At 42.8% G+C, this 21,877-nt stretch overlaps 1 protein-coding gene across 2 annotated transcripts in view; it reads right to left on the minus strand.

Annotated features, from left to right (window-relative positions):
* Positions 1-21,411, minus strand: part of GRIP1 (glutamate receptor interacting protein 1) — a 660,303-nt gene extending 638,892 nt beyond the window's left edge. For both annotated transcript variants that reach the window (XM_078076240.1, XM_078076238.1), the window contains exon 1: positions 20,621-21,411. In XM_078076240.1, the coding sequence (XP_077932366.1) occupies positions 20,621-20,678 (58 nt within the window). In that variant the 5' untranslated portion in view covers positions 20,679-21,411. The remainder of the gene's footprint in view (positions 1-20,620) is intronic.
* Between the last annotated feature and the right edge of the window lie 466 nt (positions 21,412-21,877).

The raw sequence follows: 21,877 nt of genomic DNA on the forward strand, positions 1-21,877 counted from the left end.
CATACGTACAAACTGTTTTATAATTATTTTTTTACTTAACTCTTTCATAAACAACTTTCTACATCATCAAATACCCTTTATGATATTATTAATGCTAACAGAATGCTATGGTAAATAAGAGCACGGACTTTAGACACATACAGGTATGAGTTCAAATATTGCCTCCAGGGCGCCTGGGTGGCTCAGTCGTTAAGCGTCTGCCTTCGGCTCAGGTCATGATCCCAGGGTCCTGGGATCGAGTCCCACATCGGGCTCCCTCCTCGGCGGGAAGCCTGCTCTCCCTCTCCCACTCCCCCTGCTTGTGTTCCTGCTCTCGCTATCTCTGTCTCTGTCAAATAAATAAATAAAATCTTTAAAAAAAAAAAAATGTTGCCTCCAAAATCCTAACTATACTACAAGATTTAACTTCTTTAAGCCCTTCACTCATTGGTACAATGAGGATAACAATACCTATTTCAGATGAATTGTTGTTTAAATTAAATGAAATCACACAACTTACAAAGCAATTTAACAGTATGGTAATAACAGGTGCTTAATAAGCATTTATCAAATTAATGAGAGAGAGATTAAAAGGTTACTTTGTTTTACATTTCTTTATTTTTGCTATTTGGATTTGTACTTCTGTGTGTGTATATGCATGTGTGCCTTATGAGTGTGTGTGTGTGTGTGTATGTGTGTGTGTGAACATGACAGAGAGAGAGACGTGCTATGACAACCTTTCCCAACTTTTTCCTATTTCTATTAGGGTGATTTTTTTTGTCCTTACTGCTTTGAATTCATTCATTCACTCAGTCATTCATTCCTTCATTCAACAATGACTTTTTAAAAGGTATTATGTGCTCATTTTATTAAGTATAGTAAACTTTTGTCTTTTATGTTGCAAATGTCTTCCTAGTTTACTCTTTGCCTCTTAACTTTGTTTATGGTAGGTTCTGACGTATAGAAATACTAAATTTTCATGCAACTTATTCTCCTTTCCATTTTTTGTAACATGCTCAGAAACTCCTTTTCTGCCCTAAGGGGATCCTTTATCATCTGGAGTAGAAAGAGAATAAAGCCCTGTTAAATAAGTCTTAGGCCTGAAAGAAAGAAAAATAAAATAACTGGCTTAATGTAGAACCAGCTTTACAAAATGTTCATTTTACACTATAATTTGTTTTTTGAGGGCAGACCTAACTTAATATATTTGTGTTTCTGGCAACTAGCACAACATATGACACACAGTAGGTTCTCAACAAATGCTGAATTTGCTCAATTAGAGAGAAAAGAGCAATCAGGAAGAGCAGACGCAGTAACCAAACGTTAAAATTGAGAAGAAAGCTTTTAATCAGAGCGACACTGCAGTACTACACAGAAAACATCAAGAAAGTTCAAAATCAAATATTCTACAGCACTGATATTCTTCTGGTGTTGAGGGAATAATACCTGCTCTTAACATGTTTTTCAAGCCCCAGATATCTCTAACTACTGTGTCTGGCAGCCTTTTTCTAAGTGTGTTCGGAACTATATCCACCAAGATGCTCCAACGGCAAGTGTCCCACAGTCAAACAAATTCGGCAACCACTGCACACAGTTTTACCCCTTCTCCTCAACTCACCCCCACACCAGAGGCACAATGACTTCTGCACAAATAAGCACTCTGAGAAATTCTGCAGGTACTAGTTTTCAAAGGATACAAAGAGGAAACTACGTTCAGACTTAGACTGGGGTGCTCAAACAGAAAGGAGGGACCTAGGGAAACACTGGGTCCTACTTAGTAAAAAGCTAAATTCTGGGATTCGGGAAGATCCTGGACAAAGCACAAACTTGGGACCCAGGAAAAGACCGATGACTGGAGGAGATACAGACCAGGCAGGAGTCGTTCAGGGATATTGGCAGGACTCAGGTCATGTGGTGGTGTGGGCAAGAAGGAAGCATCATGCAACAGGGACCCTGGCAGAGCCTGAAGATGGAATGAAGGGATTTGGCACTAATGTCAAGCCCAACCACCAAAAGCTGGGCGGGACCACAACATGCGGTGGGATTCCTACGGACGCCAATCATTTGCTTCCCAGGCAGGCCGGTTATTCAACATCCATTTACTAGGGGCAAGGCCAATGCCCTCTACAGAGAGATTTTTAAAAATTTCCACTCTAGGGTCTGTCTACTATGGTAGGAGTTATGTGTGAAGGCTTGAGCTAACTTGCACCATGCTCCTGATTTATTTCAGTGATGTCCAGCACCCATTTAGACCGGTACCCCTGCAGCAGATGCCTTACACCTCGTGTCCCTGGGACTGAGTACCAAGTGGAAGGAGCCATTAGCACTGATTTCAATAACAAACCAAGTTCCCCCAGGCAGGGGTTCCCCTGGAAGACTTGAACTGAGCTAGACAATGAGCAAGGCTGAGTCAGAGGTCTATCTAGTCATCAGTGGGAAGCCAGGCAGCTCTGAGTAGCTACAAATAATGCATGGTTCCATGGGCAGAAGAGGCCTGAGCTGGCAAAAGGAATCCCTCAGTTCCCAGGTTAGGCTTGACACACCCTCAAGTCAGAGGGCATCTCTGCAGGGGTTTTTTGCTTGGTTTTGTCCTGTATTTATCTGTAAGTCATTAACTGAAGTGTTGAAACAAAATCCAAATCATCGTATCTTTGTAGGTTCCCTACACTGAAAGATAATAGTTTGGTTGGTATGTTTTTTATCATCTTGGTTTAACGTATACTGAAAGCCTTACATTGAACACAGCTATTGTTCAAATGAAGTCACTGACAGGAAGAGAACTGAAAAATTGTGATTCAAGAGCTTGATGTCTCTGAACCACATAGCAGCCACAGAATAAACGGAGGCAGGTGGTTTTATAATCAATCCTTTTATCCAGATATGTGTAATTCCACAATGACTTTGGGGCCCTTAAATCTGATGCAAATTAGCCTAGGTAAGTTTCTAGGCTATGTTGATAATTACTTTTTTCAAATATTTGTAACCAATTGTTAACATTACCAAATATTTATTTATTTATTTATTTTGATTTTATTTATTTATTTGTCAGAGAGCAAGCACAAGCAGGGGGAGATGCAGGCAGAGGGAGAAGCAGGTTCCCTGTCAATCAAGGAGCCTGATGTGGGACTCAATCCCAGGACCCTAGGATCATGACCTGAGCCGAAAGTAGACACTTAACCGACTGAGCCACCCAGGCATCCCACCAAATACTTATTTTTAGCATGAGAAATTTGTTAACACCCCCTCTTCTCATGAGATACAGGGATCTCCAAACATCCTAGAACTCACCTCAGGTAACTGCATCTCCCACAATACCCTGAAGAGCTCAACTTCTCTTATATGTGATCTTGTAATTAGTACACTCATCTAGATTTCACAGTTCTAAATAGAGCTGCCATCACAGTTCTATATATAGCCGACAGTTACTTTTATAGATACTCTTAAGATCTACTATCACCATGCCAAGTAGGTGTTATTATGGGTCCTTTTACAAAGGAAGAAACTGAGAGGTCAAATAGTTTGCCTATAGCCAAAGAGCCAGTTAAGGTGGGAGTTAGCATTTAAATCCATTTCTGACTCTAAAAGCTCACATCTCTAATTATCCTGCAGTAAAATCAAGTTGCCCAAATCGCTTTTTCATAATAGAAAGTATTATTTTGATCACCGAGTATTTTTCCCACACCTACTGCACACATTCCAAACCTAACTGACAAGATAAGGAATCCATGGGAGGCGGCGCGGGGTGGGGGGGGTGGGGGCTTTGATTCATTCAGAGTCTTACTTAGGTTAAACTCCAGGAGGAGTAGGGGTTTAGATCAATCAATCAACAAGTGTTTATTGAACATCCGATATTTTTCATGCCAAGCATTACAAAAAAAACCATACTGGAGTATCAGAATTTATTGTTATTCTGATATTCCAACCTTGGGGGAGAAGGGAGGAAACCAAGCAGATACCTTGGGAATTTAGGAAGAAATAGAGAATGGATCTTAGGAGGACAGAGAAGCACTGATAAACAGTCCAATGACAATTTACATGAAATAGGATCCTGGGAAAATTAGTTGTTAAAGAGATGCTTTCGGGGGGAAAAACTACTGCATTAAACCAATGGCCTTAATCTAAGTATGATTCATGATTATGCTGAAATTTGAGATTATCTACCATGCAATCAACCATATCTAAAGAAAAAAATGATGTAGTTAAGAATGCATGTATATATGAAATCCAGCCTTAGAACAAAGAACAATGCTATATAATAACATTATAAATGTTTTCCTAAAAAATATATAAGCATTCCCTAATAGGCTTGCCATCTAACTCTGCAGCCCTTTGGTTTCAGTAATAAGCAGGGAAATTGATTAAGTACTACTTCCTGTATTTGATATTAAGAAAAAACAAATGGCATAATAAATTATTCAATTAAAGGCCGTTTTTTATTTCATTCCATTAGAGTGCAATGAATTGGCTTAGAAAAAAAAATAGGGCAAAATATACTAATCTTCGTTTTACTGGCATGTTATTACACACTAGTAAAACCAATTGAACTCATCTAGGACCAGAAAGAGGCTGTTTAAAGGATGTTGCCTTCAGTACTTTTTTAAGACTCAAGAATGAAAAGAAAAAAAATAGTACAGATAATGAAATGTGTAAACTATTCATATTTATTTTTAAAAAAACCACCTTGTCTTTGGCACAACTTCTTCAAATGCCATAAGCAACAAAAACAAAAGTTTTGTTTTGTTTTGTTTTGTTTTGTTTTGTTTTGTTTACTTAAAGCAATTATATTAAAGCAATATAATTTGGTGGTATGTCCTGGTACTAAGTGCTAATACACTCTACCCTTGACTTTGAATAGCTTTAGCCTCTAGATAGAGGGGAGAAGATAGGCCCATCTCTTTCCCACCATGGTTTTTCATAATGCCAACCCATCTGTTCCCTTTATGCATTTAGCAAATAGTAAGTATCCGCCCAGTGCCTTGCACCACTGGTAGGCAGCGTGAACACAAACAAGAAGGCTATCACACAGGTGATGATACAACCACCATCGTATTTCAAAATATCAAGAAAAAGGTTTTCACTGTAAAACATTCCTCTATCATCTCTGCTTTAAAACCATCTGACATATCATCAACAGAGGTATATTTTAGCAGAAAATATTTGTAGCCTTAGACATGAAAGAGCACTTTTCAAGGGCCAGTCCACAGGTTGCCAATGATAGAAGAGAAACTCCCCGGTCACCTGCCAGTTACCTTTCTCAGGGTGGGAGTAGTCTATTTAGGTCCCCAGTTCTTCTTTAACCCCATAGGGGAGACCAGGAATGATATGGTATCAAAATGATTCCTGGTTCTTCTTCCCTAGAATCAAAATCCTTAAATTCAAACATAAGCCCCGAAAAGCAATGGAAAACCTACATGTGAACATAACTACTCTATCATCTGAAAGCCATTTCTCTTGCTCTCTTAGTAACATTGCCTCAGAACCTCAATGCATGAGAACCTACTACGAGCCAAGCACTCTTCTGTGTGTTAGAGGTACAGCAGTAACCAAACAGACAAAAGTCCTTGCCCTCTGGGAGCTTCCATTAACAATAAACAATAGGAATATACAGTATACAAATAAATAAGTAAAATAAATAGTATGTCATATCATCCTATGGAAAAAATTAAAGCAAGAAAAAGAAGGAGTGTTGAGAAGGTTGCAATTTCAAATAAGGTAGTAAGGGAAGGCCTCACTAGGGAACTGACATTATGCAAAGACTTGAAGAAGGTGAGAGAGGAAGTCGTACAAGCAGAGGGAGGAGCAGGTGCAAAGAAAGACCCTGAAACAGGAACAAATTGGGTGTTTCTAAGGCCAACGTGACTGCAGTAGATTAAAGGAGGGAGCTGGGGCGCCTGGGTGGCTCAGTCGTTAAGCATCTGCCTTCGTCTCAGGTCATGGTCCCAGGGTCCTGGGATCGAGCCCCGCATCGGGCTCCCTGCTCGGCGGGAAGCCTGCTTCTCCCTCTCCCACTCCCCCTGCTTGTGTTCCCTCTCTCGCTGTGTCTCTCTCTGTCAAATAAATAAATAAGATCTTAAAAAAAAAAAAAAGATTAAAGGAGGGGGCTAGGACAGGAAAATAAGGATAAGTGGGTAACAGAGACTATGTAGGGCCTTCTACTTTGGTTTTCACTCTGGGTGAGATGGGGCACCATTAAAGTGTTTTGAGCAGATCTGACATATTTTTAAAGTATCACTCTGGCTGTTCTGCAGTGACTTGTTATGAGAACAAAGGACACGGGGACAAACAGAAATCCAGTTAGGAGGAAAATGCAATAATCTAGGTAAATACAAATGATGGTGGCTAACGGAGTTGGACATGGTAGAGGTAGGTGATGATGATCAGATTCTAGATACATTTTGAAGGTGAAATCAACAGGATTTTCTCACACTAGATGTGAAGTATGAAGAAGTAGAGGAATCCAGGGAGATACCAGATGCTTTGCCATAAGCAAGCCGTAAGATGGATGTGCCACTTACAAAGTGAGCAAAACCAGAGAGAAGCAGGTTTGAAGAAGAGAGTAGGAGCTTGATTTTGGATATTTTAGGTGTAAGATGTCTGCCTGTTAGACATTCAAATGGAGACACTGAAAGTCAGGGAATTTGGGAGCCAGGGGTTAAGAGAAAGGAGTAGGTTGAAGATACAAATTGGTACAGAGTATCAATGAGACTAGATGAAAGCACAAAAGAACAGGAGGTACAAGGACCAAACGCTGATGCACTCCAATATTTAGACATCAAGGACCTGAGGAAAATAACACCAAAAGAGACCAAGAAGGAGTAGCTAATGAGGGAAGAGGAAAAGTAGGACAATGTGAAAGCCCAACAGCCCCATGAATGAAGTGTTTCCAGAATGGGGGTGGTTAATTATCTCCGACCGGTATCTGCCTACCGGTCAAGTGATATGTGATTGAGAACTGGCTACTAGATTTAACAATATGGAGGTCATTGGTTATCTTGGTAGAAGAAGATAGACTAGGGCACAAAAACCGGATTGGACTCGGTTCAAGAGAGAATAAAGAACTATTACAGAGTGAAAATAGGGACATCTCTCAAGGGATTTTGCTATTAAGGGGAGGAGAAAATTGTAGTGGCAACTGGAGGGATTGAGAGTGAAAAGAGGTGAAAAAGTAGGTGAAATAACATCACGGATGTATGTGGAATGGCAATAATTCAGTAGAGAGGGACACTGATAATGCTGGAGAGAGGGGAGAATATGCTGGAGCCATGTCCTCGAGTGGGCAAGAGGGAATGGGATCCTGTGCACAAGGTGAGCGCTGGTCTTGCATCGGAGCACAGAGTTCAACCATAGTAACAGGAGTGAAGACAGAATATATGGGCAGAGACACAGACAGAAATTCTCTTCTAACTGCTTCTATTTTCTAAGTGAAATAGGAGTAGGAAGCAAAGTTGTCAGCTGAGGTGAGAATAGAAGAGGAGGTGTTGAAGACTCGAGGAAACAGGGAAGATGAGGAGGCATCAGTCATCTAGGCGGGCAGAGGCATGAATGAACTGACCAAGAAAATGCAGCCTGATAAACTGGCAGCACGAAAGGCCCACTAGGGATTAGTGATCCCAAATTAAAGTGAAACCAGTCAGCCTGACGGAGTGTTCTTCTCCAACCACATTAAACGGCACAGGAAGAAACCAGAGTGGCAGCGAGTGGAGCTGAACCAGGTTTTCCAGATGAGCTCTACAAAATGAGAGAGGGATGTGGATCCACCTAAGAGACTGGTTATATGATGTAAGAGGAATTTAAGTTGGGAAGAAGGGAAATGAGGACACGAGAGGGGCGTGGCTAGTACGCATAAAGAGGGAAGAGTCAACGGATTTTAGGTCCTACTGGGATTGACAGTAGGGGAAAGACAGGTGCCATGTGGAGAGCAGGATGCCTGAAAATGAGGTAACGGGTGGCGGGGTGGCAGTCATGGTTAATAACGTGTTTTAGGGCAGCTAGTCTAAAACATGTTGGTCTCCGGATGGTTTTACATTCCGAGAAACGAGTGAGTGTCCCAAAAAGGTTTTGGTTATGCGAGTTATGTCTACTAGTATCTACCTATCAATATTAGAACAGGGAATTTTTAAGCACAAGAATATGCAAGCATGCATTCCATTAGCCGCCAAAATGAAAATGTTCATCACATCGTGCAGCTTCTGGAAAATGACACTGTGCACCCCCAAGACAAGGAAATTAAAAGGCAAATAATGTCTTCGTGTTATCGTGGACCTAGTTTTGGCCTCACAGACTCTCTGAAAGTGCAGCCCCCAGAGGCCACTGGACCTCACTTTGAGAACTGCCGGTCGAAGATGTGGCCCCAGAAGCGAGCAGCGGTGGATATGACCACTGAAAGAGGAAAGACACAGGACAGAGAAACCAAGAAACTGGAGGGACAACGTATACAAATACTGAACTCAGAAGAATTGTGACAGAAATAATACGGGGCAAGTGGCAGAGAGCCAGCAGTGAAAATGGTCACCCGCCGCAGACAAGTGCTGAGAGCAGGGAGAAGTGGCTTGTAGACTGCAATGGCATGAGATTCAAAATGAGGCATTTTTAGAAAGGAGGGAAGGACAACAGATGGGAAATAGCAAAGAAGAACAAAAAAGACCTACCCGTCCTCCAGGAGAATGTGAAAGACTACAAAGGAAGAAATGCCCTGACGGAGGGCCACGCATCAGTCAGACCAAGAAAGGGAAGGGGAAGTTCACGGAGGAGGCTGAGGATATAAAGGATTTTGCTGATGATAAACAATGAGTTCCAGGGAGTGCAATAGAACAGGAGGTCAGGGATCCAAAAAGGGGCCATACAGCACCTGTTCCACTTACTATTGCCAGGTCACAAACTACCCTGAAACTTAGCTGCTTTTTAAGAACCATTTAATTATGCTGATAGCGTCTGTAGGTCAGGAATTCAGACATGACACAGAGAAAATGGCCTGCATCGATTCCATGCTGCTCTGGGGCCCCAGCTAGGAATACGGGGAGGCCAGAGCACTCAACGACTGAGGGCTGAAATTACCTAAAGGCTCATTTACACACATGTCTGGCACCCAGACTGGGAAGACTGAGACCAGGATTGCCAACCAGAGCACCTACATGTGGCCTCTCCAATGGAACTCACATCCCCTTTAGAAGCAGGAGAGCCAGGTGGTGGCTCAGAGCTCCAAACACAAGTGTTGCATCCAACAAGGGGGAAGCTGTCTCGTCTGTTGAACCCCAGCCTCAGAAGGCACACGGCATCAGGTCCAGCAGACCCTACTGGCTAAAGCAGCCACACGCCTGCCCAGATTCAAACACAGGGGACACAGACACTCAATGGGAAAACTGTCAGAAACTTTGGAGGCTGCATTTTAAAACCATCTTCTAAGTACATCACCTTCTGTTCCAAAGGAGCAGTTTCCAGATGCTGAAAGATGAAATGTATAGGAACGTGATATAAACCATGGACTAATTTTCCATTCCTGCCTGTTATGGACTGAACGTCTATGTCCCTGTGTTGAAGCCCTTCCCCCGCAGCATGGCTGTACCTGGAGATGGGGCCTCTAAGGAAGTAAGGTTAAATGACATCATAAGAGTGGGGCCCCGATCACACAGGATTAGTGTCCTTATATGAAGAGACAGTAGAGAGTTCTCTCCGCCCCCTCTACCTCCACCCAGTCTGTGGTATTTTATGAAATCCCAAGAAGGCTAAGACACTGTCCTCCTTCCTTTTTCAATATGATGAGTAGAGACTGAAAGGGTGGGGTTTTGAGTAAATGAAGTCATTGAATGGAGAGCCCAGATGACACCCAATAATATTATATACTGTTGATGAGAAAACAAGACTACTCTTCATTGGTAGGGCTTTCATACACACACACACACACACACACACACACACACACATACACAGAGGCATTATATATCAGTTCAAGTACACGAACAAAGCCTGATGAGGTGCTTTCTCAGCAGATGCAGCAACTCTACAGGTGTCTGATTCTAGCCTGGCAAATTTTCATTCTCCTAACTAAAATTATAGGGGGAAAAAAGTGAAACAGTAACAAAAAAACTAAATTTATATTGCCTTGTTCAAGGTTTTCATTTAATGAAAATGTGCTCTGCACATACTAGAAAATTATACATTTAAAAAGAAACACTTGAATTCGTCTGAAAAATCTAATTTTAGATGCCATTCGCTTTTAGTCAACAATCCTGACACTTCTGGAAAGGGCAATGTAGAAATCCTTCTGACTGTCGAAGTGTGACTTCACGAGCATGTTAGCGTACTCTGCTCAATCTTTGTCACAGAATTTATGAATATCAGTAATAGGAGATATAAATACTTGACGTCAGAAGATATCAACAAGGAAAACTATTCACAGATTATATATCAGAATAAACAAACAAATAAATACATTATTATCTGAATATTCACCTGTTATCTTCTACAGTTTTGTTGTTGTTTAATGTACTAAAAGGCAAAATCTATATACCTTAACTTTTTCTCAAATGATTAACTGTACCTAAAAAACAGACAAACTACTAATTCTATGCTGTCAAACTCTGTATCGAATTTTCATATTGTCTGCTATATTCAACAACTGTGAAAACAAAATAAACACTTAGTAAAATAATAATTCTAACATCAGTTCATACAAGAAGTCTTAAGTATATAGTGATCTCTTCCAAACATCTTTATTCAAAATATAAAATAAACCTCTAAAACACATCAATATCTAATAGCTAATGCACATTGCCATTACACTCCCAGTCGTGAGAAGAAATATGTCAGTTCTCACGTCCACACATTTGCGGATGCAACACAAAGGGCAGATTTCTAGTAAAGCTATTAAGTGAGAGAGGTGTGCATCCCAGGGAGACCAAGGTACTGGTCAAAGTTACTCACCAGCTTCAAGCTACATCATCTCTGGGCTGTTTGTTTCTTTCTTCTCTGACATTCAGATCTTAGGGAAAGATGCCCATCTAAAATAGGAACAGGACTCTTCCCTGTGATCATTCACTCACCCTCTGACTCTTGTCCCTTCCAGTTTTAAGTTTTCAAGGCACCGAAGCCACTGCCGATAGCTGGTACAGCAGAGAATGGAAAAAACAGGAAGGGGCAGGGGGACAAATGATCAGATATAAGGGTCCAATACTCTGCAAGGATTCAACACTCCTTGACAAGTGCAAAAGGAGAGAAAAACTAACACCTGGATAGCTCTGCGGGCACTGGTGCACTTTGGCCAATGACCCTCACCACCTAGCATGCTGGGTATGTGGCACAGGCAGCACCCATCACGCTACTGGAGCAGTACAATGGTGAGATCTGCAGAAGGTGCTGTAGGACAGGTGCAGCTGAGGGCGCCTCCCAAGATCCCACAAACTCCATCGTGATTCAAGGGGAGAGTTAAGTGCCTGCTGGCTCCCAGGAGGGATGCAGAAATTTCCTGGTACCTAGGAAAAGGCCTGGTTTTGACAAGAAGGGCACAGGCTACAAGGATCTCACAAGTAGGCACAATGGCAAGGTCCAGGAAGTCCAAATCAGCTGCCAGGATGACATTCAAAGACCAAACGGGAACAGTCTCATTTCAGTGGGGACCAGGGCACAACGCCCAGTCACCAAGCATGCCAAGTCCAGAGCAGTGGATGCAGTGAGGGTCAGACAATGAATAAAATGCCCTTCACCCAGTGCCATGAAGATACTAAGTTTTCCCCTTCAGAGAATGAGAGAAGAGAAAACCCTTGAGAAATGAGAGCAATGACCAAAGAGTTTTTAAACTAAAGACTAATATGCTCTTAATTAATAAGACCAGATGTTTTCCAACTTCAATATGAATGGGATCTCAAAGGCAAGGTGCGAGCAGGTATAGAAAATAAATCGTGTCATTTGTGTATCTTAAAACTAGCGTGTACATTTTTACACACACACCTTTCTTCCATCCTTCTGAACCCTCCTCCCTCACCCCAGCTACATAAACATATTCAAAACCAGTACTATTCGAAGTGTGGTCTGTTGTCAGTGTCAATCAGGAAACTGTTTATTACTTGTCCATGGTTATATAAATACTAAAAATGAAGACAGGTGTTCAGAAATTCATATAGCAATCTGGCACTGCCCCAACATCCAAGTCTGGGATTAATGACCTCATCTCACTGAACGGGGTATAGACAAATACTGGTGCGGTCAGACTCAGATGACTCAGGTGAGACACAGCACGCTCACAGGGCTATACTGGACCATATATCAGACTGGGATAAAAAGAGCCCTTCACCAGGAATAGTGTAAGAAGCACTAATGTAGGGGGTGCCTGGATGGCTCAGGTGGTTAAGTGTATGATTCTTGGCTTCGGCTCAGGTCATGATCTCAGGGTCATGAGATCAGCACTCTCTCTCTCTCTCCCTCCACCCTTCCACCCACTTGTGTGCAGGCGCTCTCTCAAATAAATAAGTCTTTAAAAAAAAAAAAAAAAAGAAGCACTAAAGTAGATCAGCATGCAGCCTAACACTGCTACCAACTGCAATGCCAACACTGGGTTTTGTATCTAGGATCACTTTGATGCAAAACAGACCAATAAGAATGGAGGACTTCACGTGTAAATGATGTGTTCATGCCTAGGAAAGACCAAGTGACAACAGATTGTTAAAACCAAGGTTCCAAAGGAGTTCAGCCAGGAAAAAAAAAAAAAAAAAGTGATGATATAACTTGCCAAAGCAGCATGTGACAGTTTACTTTCCACAGCAGCAAGCACCATATCCACACTCCAAGAGCGAATTTAGTTTCAGGCAAACAATATCAAGTCACATGAAATAGATGTCGTTAATTTGAAAGTTATTGATTTTTTAGTAGTTTTGTTTGCATTTCATCTGTAAAATTCATTTTGGTTCTGTGGTTGTACCAGAGCTATAAGCATCAGGAGTTTACACCTAGTTTTAGGTTAGTACATATTTAAGTAGCATAATAAAAATGAGGTCAGCAGTAGAGATTTGCAAGACATTTTTTCTCCCGTAAAAAGGTTCCATACATGATTTCAATTTGAGAAGTAATGGTCCCTTGAATACTGGGTTGAGATCAGAAGCCCGGACTGGAGAGAGGCAGAAACCCAACAACAGGGCACAGGTGGCCAGGTCTACTTGGCATCCGAGCTGGACTTTTCCGAGGGCAGTCAGGAAAGAGGTTGTCTTGACTGTGCAGCTTTGTATGTGTTGTCATTTAGTTGCATCATTTGAGTTGTTTTGTAACAAATGGGAGCCTAATGGAGAAACCTCAAAACATAGCCGAACTTCATTTTGGAAGACTGAGAATTAAAATTTTTTTAAAGATATTTTTTATTTTTAAGTAATCTCAATACCCAACTGGGGGCTCGAACTTACAAGCCTAAGATCAAGAGTCACATGCTTTACCAACCAAGCCAACAAGGTGCCCTGAGAATTAAGATTTTTACTTTTTACTTCTCCCCTTTGTAATATAACAGCTTTTACCCCCATAACATAACCCCAGGACATGTGTATGCCAAGAACCATCCTACCTTCAGAGATGAGAAAAGGGAGGTTCAGAGGGGAGTCTGTGTCTAGGCCAAACAATCAGGAATATGGCTAAGAGAGGATCTGAACCCCAGTTTTCTAATTTTGAGTCCCATATAAGAAGCATTTTTTTCCTTTATTATGTTATGTTAATCACCATACATTATATCATTAGTTTTTGATGTAGTGTTCCATGATTAATTGTTTGCGTATAACACCCAGTGCTCCATTCAGTACGTGCCCTCTTTAATACCCATCCCCAGGCTAACCCATCCCCCCACCCGCCTCCCCTCTAAAACTCTCAGTTTGTTTCTCAGAGTCCATAGTCTCTCATGGTTCATCTCCCCCTCTGATTTCACCATTTTTAAACTTTATTCACAGAGCATTTAGCTGTTTTCAGAAAACAATAATATTAAAAACCCCACCCAATTCTATTACTAGGAAAGACATTTCCACAACATAGTAACTACCACTTTTCTCTTTCAATTAAAAAAAAAAAATCACTTAAAATTCCGTATTAGTTATAGAGGATTAATGCACAGAATAATAATTATTTTTCCTTTAGGATTAGACAGTATGTGAATTTTACATAATTTAAAAAAAAAAAAAACTAGTGCGCATTAAGCTATCACCATGATCCAATCACTTTGGTAGTCCTCTATTTTCACATTGTTCTATCAGATCACGTTTACATTTTTTCCCTACTTAAACTTGGTGAAGAGGAAATAAAGGCAATATGAGGTAGAAAGAATACCAGCCTCTGTATCAAGGCACTGGGTTTCAAGACACGACTCTGATTCTAATCACGATCTAAACCAGAGACCTACACCGCCCCCCACCTTGCCCCCACCGAGTTTCCCACATTTACTTGCGTACCAAATCCTCCTCCGGAGTATCTCTGCATGGCCTGAAACAGGGCATAGCCTCCTAGTGACCCCACCCCTTCCAGTCCCTCCCTTTTCCAATATTTTCTCCTTGCCTCCAGGGTGATCCTTCCAAGATATAAATCTGATCCCTGCACTTCTCTATCAGAAATCCTTTACTTAACCCAAACCTGATGGAGACAATCTGAACTCTTCAATCTGACATATAAAGTCCTTCCAAATCTGGCCCTCTCTAGTCTCATCTTCTCCACACAGCTCCCCTACCTCATGGGGAAATGCATTTCATATCCTACACTCCATATGTATGGTCATATTCTACACTTAAGCCCCTTATGAAACCAATAGGGGTTCCTGGCATATTTTATTCTACAATGCTTTGGATCATGCCATGCCCGTTGCCTGAAATTTCTACCCTCACATCCCTGCCCAACCTTCTAAGTTCCACTCCTTCCTTCAAGTCTTTTAACACTTCCTCTGTACCACCTCCTCAGCACAGTCAATCCCTCTTCTCTGCTCCGCACTAATCTTTACAGAAGAGAGGCTGTACTGAGTTATTTGTCAAATCCATGACTCCCTAACTATATATAATAATCTCCTTGAACATGGAAACCATGATTTTCTCATCCCCCGTACCCATCATGGCAGTTAGTGGTTAATAAAAGTTTGCTGAATGTATGAAAAGAGTGGCCTTCAGAGTTTCTTCATCTTCATGTCAGCCAGACTAGAATATATCAACAATCTCACCTTCCTAACATTCTGTGTTTTAGTGCAGATTTTCACATCACAAAATGCTGGACTTTTTTTTTTACTAGTTTATGAAGTTTTTAGAGAATAAAAATTCATCATTTCATCAGCAGGACACCTTGAGGTGTTAAGTTTACAGATTTATATCAAGATATCATAAAAATAATGAGTTGCTCTTACTGAGCCCAGAACTACACGAAAGGTACTGTCATAAATTCCACATTTGTTAATTTCATTTAATCCTCCCATGAGGTAGATGTTATTTGTCCTCATCTTCAAGAAGAGAATACAAGGGCTTAGAGAACTTTTAAGTTTTAACTTTAAGACCACAGAGCTAGGAAGTGCTGAAGGGATTTAAACCCACTGTTGTTTGACTTCAAGTACCTTGCTGTCCACCACATTGCTGGGCAGAGCTAAGGAATCCAGCTAGGATACTAACCCTGTCTTCACATTCTTTTCAACACCTGATTTGCTGCTTAAAGTTTAATTACTGTTGAAATGAAAGGCGGTAAGAAATTCAATCAGGTGCATTTTAATTGGCAGAAATATTTAAAGAACATTAACTTTCCCATAAAACTGACAGTACCCTTTGGTCACTCACATGCCTAAACAAGTAGGTTTCTTGAATAAGGAAATTTGTATTGATAGGTTTTTATATTTATGTTTAAGCAACCTTGGAATTTATAAAGAAATATACTTCAATAAAAGATAAAACAAGAGATTCAAACCCAGGGTTTGTTTTTACATTTGAATATCGTTCTCTTAGACATGTTACTTTGTATTACTATACTTTTGTATTTTGTATTACTAAACTGCCATTATAATTTAAGTGAAAATAAGCTGATCAGATCCTAAATGCCTTAAACCATCAGCCATCATGCAACATTTACTCTAACAGCTATAATTCAATTCTCAATATTCAGTTCTCAATATGATATTCAATTCTCAATATCCTTTACCAGCTTCAGTTGATACTTCTTTTTCTTGGTGAAAAAAACCAGTCAGGTTACTGCAGAAGAAAGCATTACCTGAAGTCCCTTTGTTTGGCTACTGGGCCTTCTGATAGATAGCTAGGCTGAGAGTTCAGATGGATAGCGTTAATTAAATAAAATGTTGGCAAAAGAGCAAATGCACAATGGCTATTAACGATACAGTAGTTTCCCAGTTCATAGCAGTGAGGAAAAATACCTGATTCTTGTTCATTCTTGCCTTCATGGCAAATACTCTTTGAAAAGAAGGAAAACTATGGAATTATATATATCAAATCTTTGGTGGAAAAGCCATTCTCTTAAATGACTGTCTTTAAGTGTAGTCAAATAATTCTCCTTAAAAATATGTTGACATTTTAATCCTTATTGTTAGAGTTAATAAACCCATCTGGTCAGTTTGTCAAAAGCCCAAAATATACTTTGGAAGCTTTGTCTCACTATATATAACTAAAACTCTTCTGATGAATTCTTGATGAAAGAATTAGTGTCAGTTTATTAGGTCCAAAAAAATCCATGTTTTATCTATGTGTGTGTGTGTATGTGTACATATATAATGCTAAAAATTTCATCTCAAGAAATGTAACTTAACTTCTTTTTTTGCATTATCTCTTTAGAAACTGGTACCCTAAGGCTTGGCTTTTTAACTTTAGGCATTTTTTTTTCATCCCGTGAGCATCAGTTTCTTCATCTGTCAGGGGAAATAATAATACCTACCTTACAAGCATGTGGTAAGGCTTATACCAAATAATGCATGTGAAGTGTCCAACACCATGCCCAACGCATAGCAGACTCTCCATGCATTCTGATTTCTTCTCTTTTCCCCACAGCACTCCCCAGTCAAAAGTCAAATTTCAAACTGGAATTTTTGATAAGTAGGTTGTGTAGAATAGGGTCACCAGATCTGAGGTGTGGAAAATGAAACGGACTAAAGATATAATAAAGGCACGCTACTTAAGCCCCTGTGCTTTCTCATAGATATTTTATAAAACCTAAATTCTTTGTATCTAAAGAGATCCAAATACTCAGTCAACAAAACAGAAGCAAACCCCCAGATATGATAATTTCTACAGAAGTCCAAAGGGAAGTTCTCAAGTTTACTTGTATACCTCCAAAACTTAAGAACAGAAACACAAGGAGAAAGGGAGCTATACAAAATGCATACATTTTCCCCTGTTGAATACACACACACATACACACACGAACATTTACTAACCAAAGCCACGGAAATCAGAAGGAAAGCTACAAGGCAAAGGAAGCATCATTAATTACTGAGATTTTCCTTAACAGCTATATTTCTATTACACATGATAAACTAATAAGCAGATTAAAACAACTAATACATTACTTAATTTAATTCGAGTGGGGTAGTAAACAGTTTACAGAATAATTTCTCTTCTCCTAAAACATTTACCCAAAAGTGCATTAGGTGACTTCTAAATGGATTGGGTTTATCAGCTCAAGCAGAAAATCGGGGGAGGGGGAAGACAGAGAAATGTGTCCTGAATTTAAATAGTATGTCATTGTATGTGGGTGAATCTTAACATGTCATTTGGAAGTGACTGCATTAACTGCAACAACCCATATGTTACAGTTTCTCTGCTCAGTACTGCATGCAGTAGCAATAGTTCACTCAATATCATCCTGACAGAAGCCTTCAAGATGAACCCAAGTTATGAATGGTGTGTAGGTATGGCATGAAATTATACAGATTGGCCAACTCTCTCTTTGTATGTGATAATACTAAGAAGGCAGTTTCCCTAAATCTTTGAGTTGAGATTAGCATTTTTTTTAAAGAATAATGTTAAGAAATGCTTGTTCAAATATGTGGTCCTTAATGAAGCAGCAGTCTGTATTAATTTGCATTAAGTTTCAGGAAGAGATTTCCCTAAACAAAATCTACATGAAAAAATGTTATGCTAGAGTGGTCTCCATAATGGGTTTTAGAATGTTTAAATGTAAATTGCAGTGGGGGGGGAGGGGAATGTGGAAAAAGCAATGGTTATATGAGCACAACCAACCTTAGAATTTAATGATAAGACATTAGAAATTGGAATTTTAGCCAATCTTATCCCTAGACAAAATTTAAAATGCATTTATTCCCTCTATGTTCATTATTTTCCTGACCAACCTGATAGTTCAATATTTTTGTTTATATTTAACAAGAACTAATTCAAAACTATTTGAACCATTTAAAGTTATAAATTCCAAGGGGAAAAAAAACTAAATACAAGCTGATTACAAATGCAAATAGAAAACATTGCTCATTACAATAATATTCACCCAAAAAAATAAGCCAATTACAAGGAGTGTCCTTTGACATATGCATTAAAAATCATGCAGCAGCTCAGTTAATTTAAATATGTATGGTTACATGTGCACACATACACACACAACTGAAACACAAACACCAGGTAGGAGATTTTAAAAGAAAGAAACCACATATATTTGTGCATCCCCAATGAATCAGGACCTCAAAAAGAAATGTGACAATCAAATCGGAAACAATACTAATTAGAAAGCATCACATAATATAAGCAAGAAGAAATCCTTAAGGTGTAAAAAGACACCAAGTGACAAACATCCCTGTTTCTCCTATTGGAAAAGATAAAGTAGAATACCCAATTTCTGATTCAGATTTTTATATTCTGGAGGAAATTCAGTCTTATCTCCACCAAGCAGATTAGGTGATCATCTTTCAAAGTTACCATATATTTCTAAAAGACATACAAGTACATTTTGTCACAATCCAAAAATCTACCCATTTCAGCATTCAGATAAAACTTGTTGGCAGTACTGCAATGTTTTTTTTTAGCAAACAGATCCATTTAGTACCAAGTTCATCGTGACATTTAGTTGATAGGACAGATACTCCATGCTTGACAGAATGCTTTCATTTAGTGCTTTTACCTGGGTACAAATTATTGGTACCACTATTTGCAACTTTTAAGATATGATTTACTAAAGGGAAAAGCAGGGGCATTTCTAAAGCAGGGGTGCCTTTTGAGTGGGTAAACATAAGGTCCCCTGCCAGAAAGAGTGCTGGAAAATGAATGCACATATCTAATAAGGAAGTGGTTAAAAAGGGATGAATTCCCTGAGTCATTAAACAGGATATAAACCAAAGACAGGTTGTGCCACCTAGAGAAAAACTGGAAATCGTACATTGGCTCTTCAGTAATAAGCATTATTTCAAAAGCCTGAAACTTTTGGCATGCCCAATAACCAAACCACCCTCCATACCAACCCATCGAGCTGCTGAAATTTAAGCTCCCCTGACAACTCTGCCTTCTCCACACACCAGATTTGCCTCCTCCTCCTTTCCTCACTCACCCACCCACAGAGCACCGTTTAACCTCAGCGCCGACTGCTGCCACAGCCCATGCGGACCCAGCATCCTGAAACACATCCAATTCTAAAGCGTCTTCCTCGAAGCCAGGGCCGGCAGGGGTGGGAGGAGCGGGGGAATAAACCCTGGGGGCCCTTGCTAGCCAGGGTCCCTCTGGATGCTAGCACAGCCACGGCGCACACCTCTTTAGCCCCGGGGGGCCTGTATAGGAAATTCTGGTGCACTCAGTACATCATATCCAGGTTACCGAGCAGAACTCCCTGGCCAACCTCAGCACAATCCAAACAGCATGGCATGACCTCAACAGAACCAAGCCTTTGAGGTGCAAAGGGCCTTCAACTTTCCTCTCCTCGAGTCACTTAGAAGCAACGTGCCCAGCACACTTTGTCAGGCAGAAGCACAAAAGGTCTACAAGCAACCTGGCATGGACAGCCGCCTTTACAAAAGAAAATAGACAGTAATTATGAAAAGCCCGCAGTCCTGCGGTATTAACTTGACAGCGGGAACTGCGCTAGGGCATAACTCATCTCCCAGGCATCACTCCCAGCCCCAGACCCTCAGCCTAGGGACAGCATTCCCCCTCCTCCCCTCCCCCTCCGGAGACCTGCGGCAGCGCTCACATCCCGCCCCCAAGCTCTTCCTCCTCCTGCTCCTCCTCCTCACTGAATCTCCAGCAACTTTGGGCACCGTAGCACCATCGAAGCCCAGCCAGAGGCGGGGACACCGCGAAGGCGGCCGCGGGAGAAGGAAAGTTTGAAAAGTCACTTAAAACACTGCAGGACCCCCCACCAGCACCCACCCCATAGAAAGGCGCTCGGGGCTCCACGTGCGAGCGGGCCCTGGTGAAGCTAGAGTACCCCCTACGTAACCCCCCCCCGAAAAATCTTTCCCCAAGCGAAAAGTTCCCTGCTGCTGCACCCTCCCTCTTTCCCCTTCTTCCCGCCCCCCCACCCCCCCGCAAAGAAATCTCTTCCAGTTCGCGCGGCGCCGCCTCTATCCGCCCGCGGCCCCGGAGGGCGCGGCGCCCCTCCCCCGTCGGCCGGTGGACAGGTCGGGGGGAGCTGGGGGAGAGGGAGGCACCGGGGGCGGCCCCTGGCCCGGACCCCCCTTCCCTGCCTTCCCCCGCCCCGTCGCCTCACTCACCTCTCTCCTGCTCTTCCGCCTGCAAGCAGATGGGGATATTCTTCTTCCAGCCCGGCATGGTGTCCGCTCCCTGCGCTCGCTCTCGGGCTCGCTCTTCCTCGCTCGCTCGCCCCCTCTCTCCGAGACTCGCCGCGCCTTCTCGCTCGCCCTCTCGGGCCGGCCGCTGCGCGCTCGGGGCTGCTCAGCGGGGCTGGGGCGCCGAGGCGGCTCCCGGGCACATCGAGGCGGCGCCGTGCGCCCCGCGCTCGCCTCAAACTCGCCGGCGGTTCCGGGTGGCGGCTGCCGGGCCGGCCGGGCCGGGCCGGGCTGCCTGGGCTGCAGCAGCGGCCGCCGCGGCGTGGACGGGAGGCCGGGCCGGGCCGGGGGCGGGGAACGCGTGCAGGCCGAGAGCTGGGGACTGCGGAGCCCCCGGGAGGTGGGCGCCGGCGGGAGGGGTGGGCTCGCGCCGCCGCCTCCTGCCCCTCCTCCTCCTTCTTCTTCTTCCCCTTCCTTGTCTCTCCGCCACCAGCAGGTGGGACTCGGAGCCGCCGCCGCCGCCGCCGCCGCACAAAGCTCCGCCGGCGGTAGGACTGAGGCTGCGGGCTCCCCGGGCGCCTCTCGGCGGAGCCTCCCCCGAGACGCGCGCGAGGCTGAGCGGGCACGGAGGGGGCGCGCGCGCTCACACCCTCCGCGCCCCGGGCGGCCGGCCTGCGAGGCGCGCCCGGCCCGCCAGGTACCGAACTGGCACTGAGCCGCGGGTGCGGAGCCCAGGCCGCTCCGCCGCGGCCGCCACTTCCTCCCTCCCGAAACCCAACCCGGCGGCTCCAGCGGCTTAGGCAACGACCTCGATGAAGTAGGGGGCAGTGTCCTTCCCTCTAGTCCCTCCTCCTCCTCGCCGCTCTCCCCCGCCCTGGCCGTCGCCCCCTCCCCCGAGTTGAGACTTCGCAGCCAGGGATTCGCTAACTTCGCCCTCAACTAAGGGAAATAGCAACTTTCGGGATGGCCAGCCCTGGTTCCAGAAATACGTCTTCTGGTGGAGTGGGAAGGGCGTGAGTGGAGAACCTCTTTTGTTTTAAATGAAGCAGGGAGACCTTGGCTAAGTGAATATTTAATCGCTGTCTTCAAGTATAAGAAGGGTTTTATGATTAGTTTCTTTCCCTGTTATAAGCTCATAGAATATCGGTGGAAGAATGGATATGGGGCAGGGGGACAGCTTTTCTGTAGCCTGGAAGATTCTGCCCAGACATTGGGGGGCGGGGGGCGCTTGCTTGTGATTTC

This window comes from Halichoerus grypus, chromosome 6 (genome assembly GCF_964656455.1).
Source record: "Halichoerus grypus chromosome 6, mHalGry1.hap1.1, whole genome shotgun sequence".
Lineage (NCBI taxonomy): Eukaryota > Metazoa > Chordata > Mammalia > Carnivora > Phocidae > Halichoerus > Halichoerus grypus.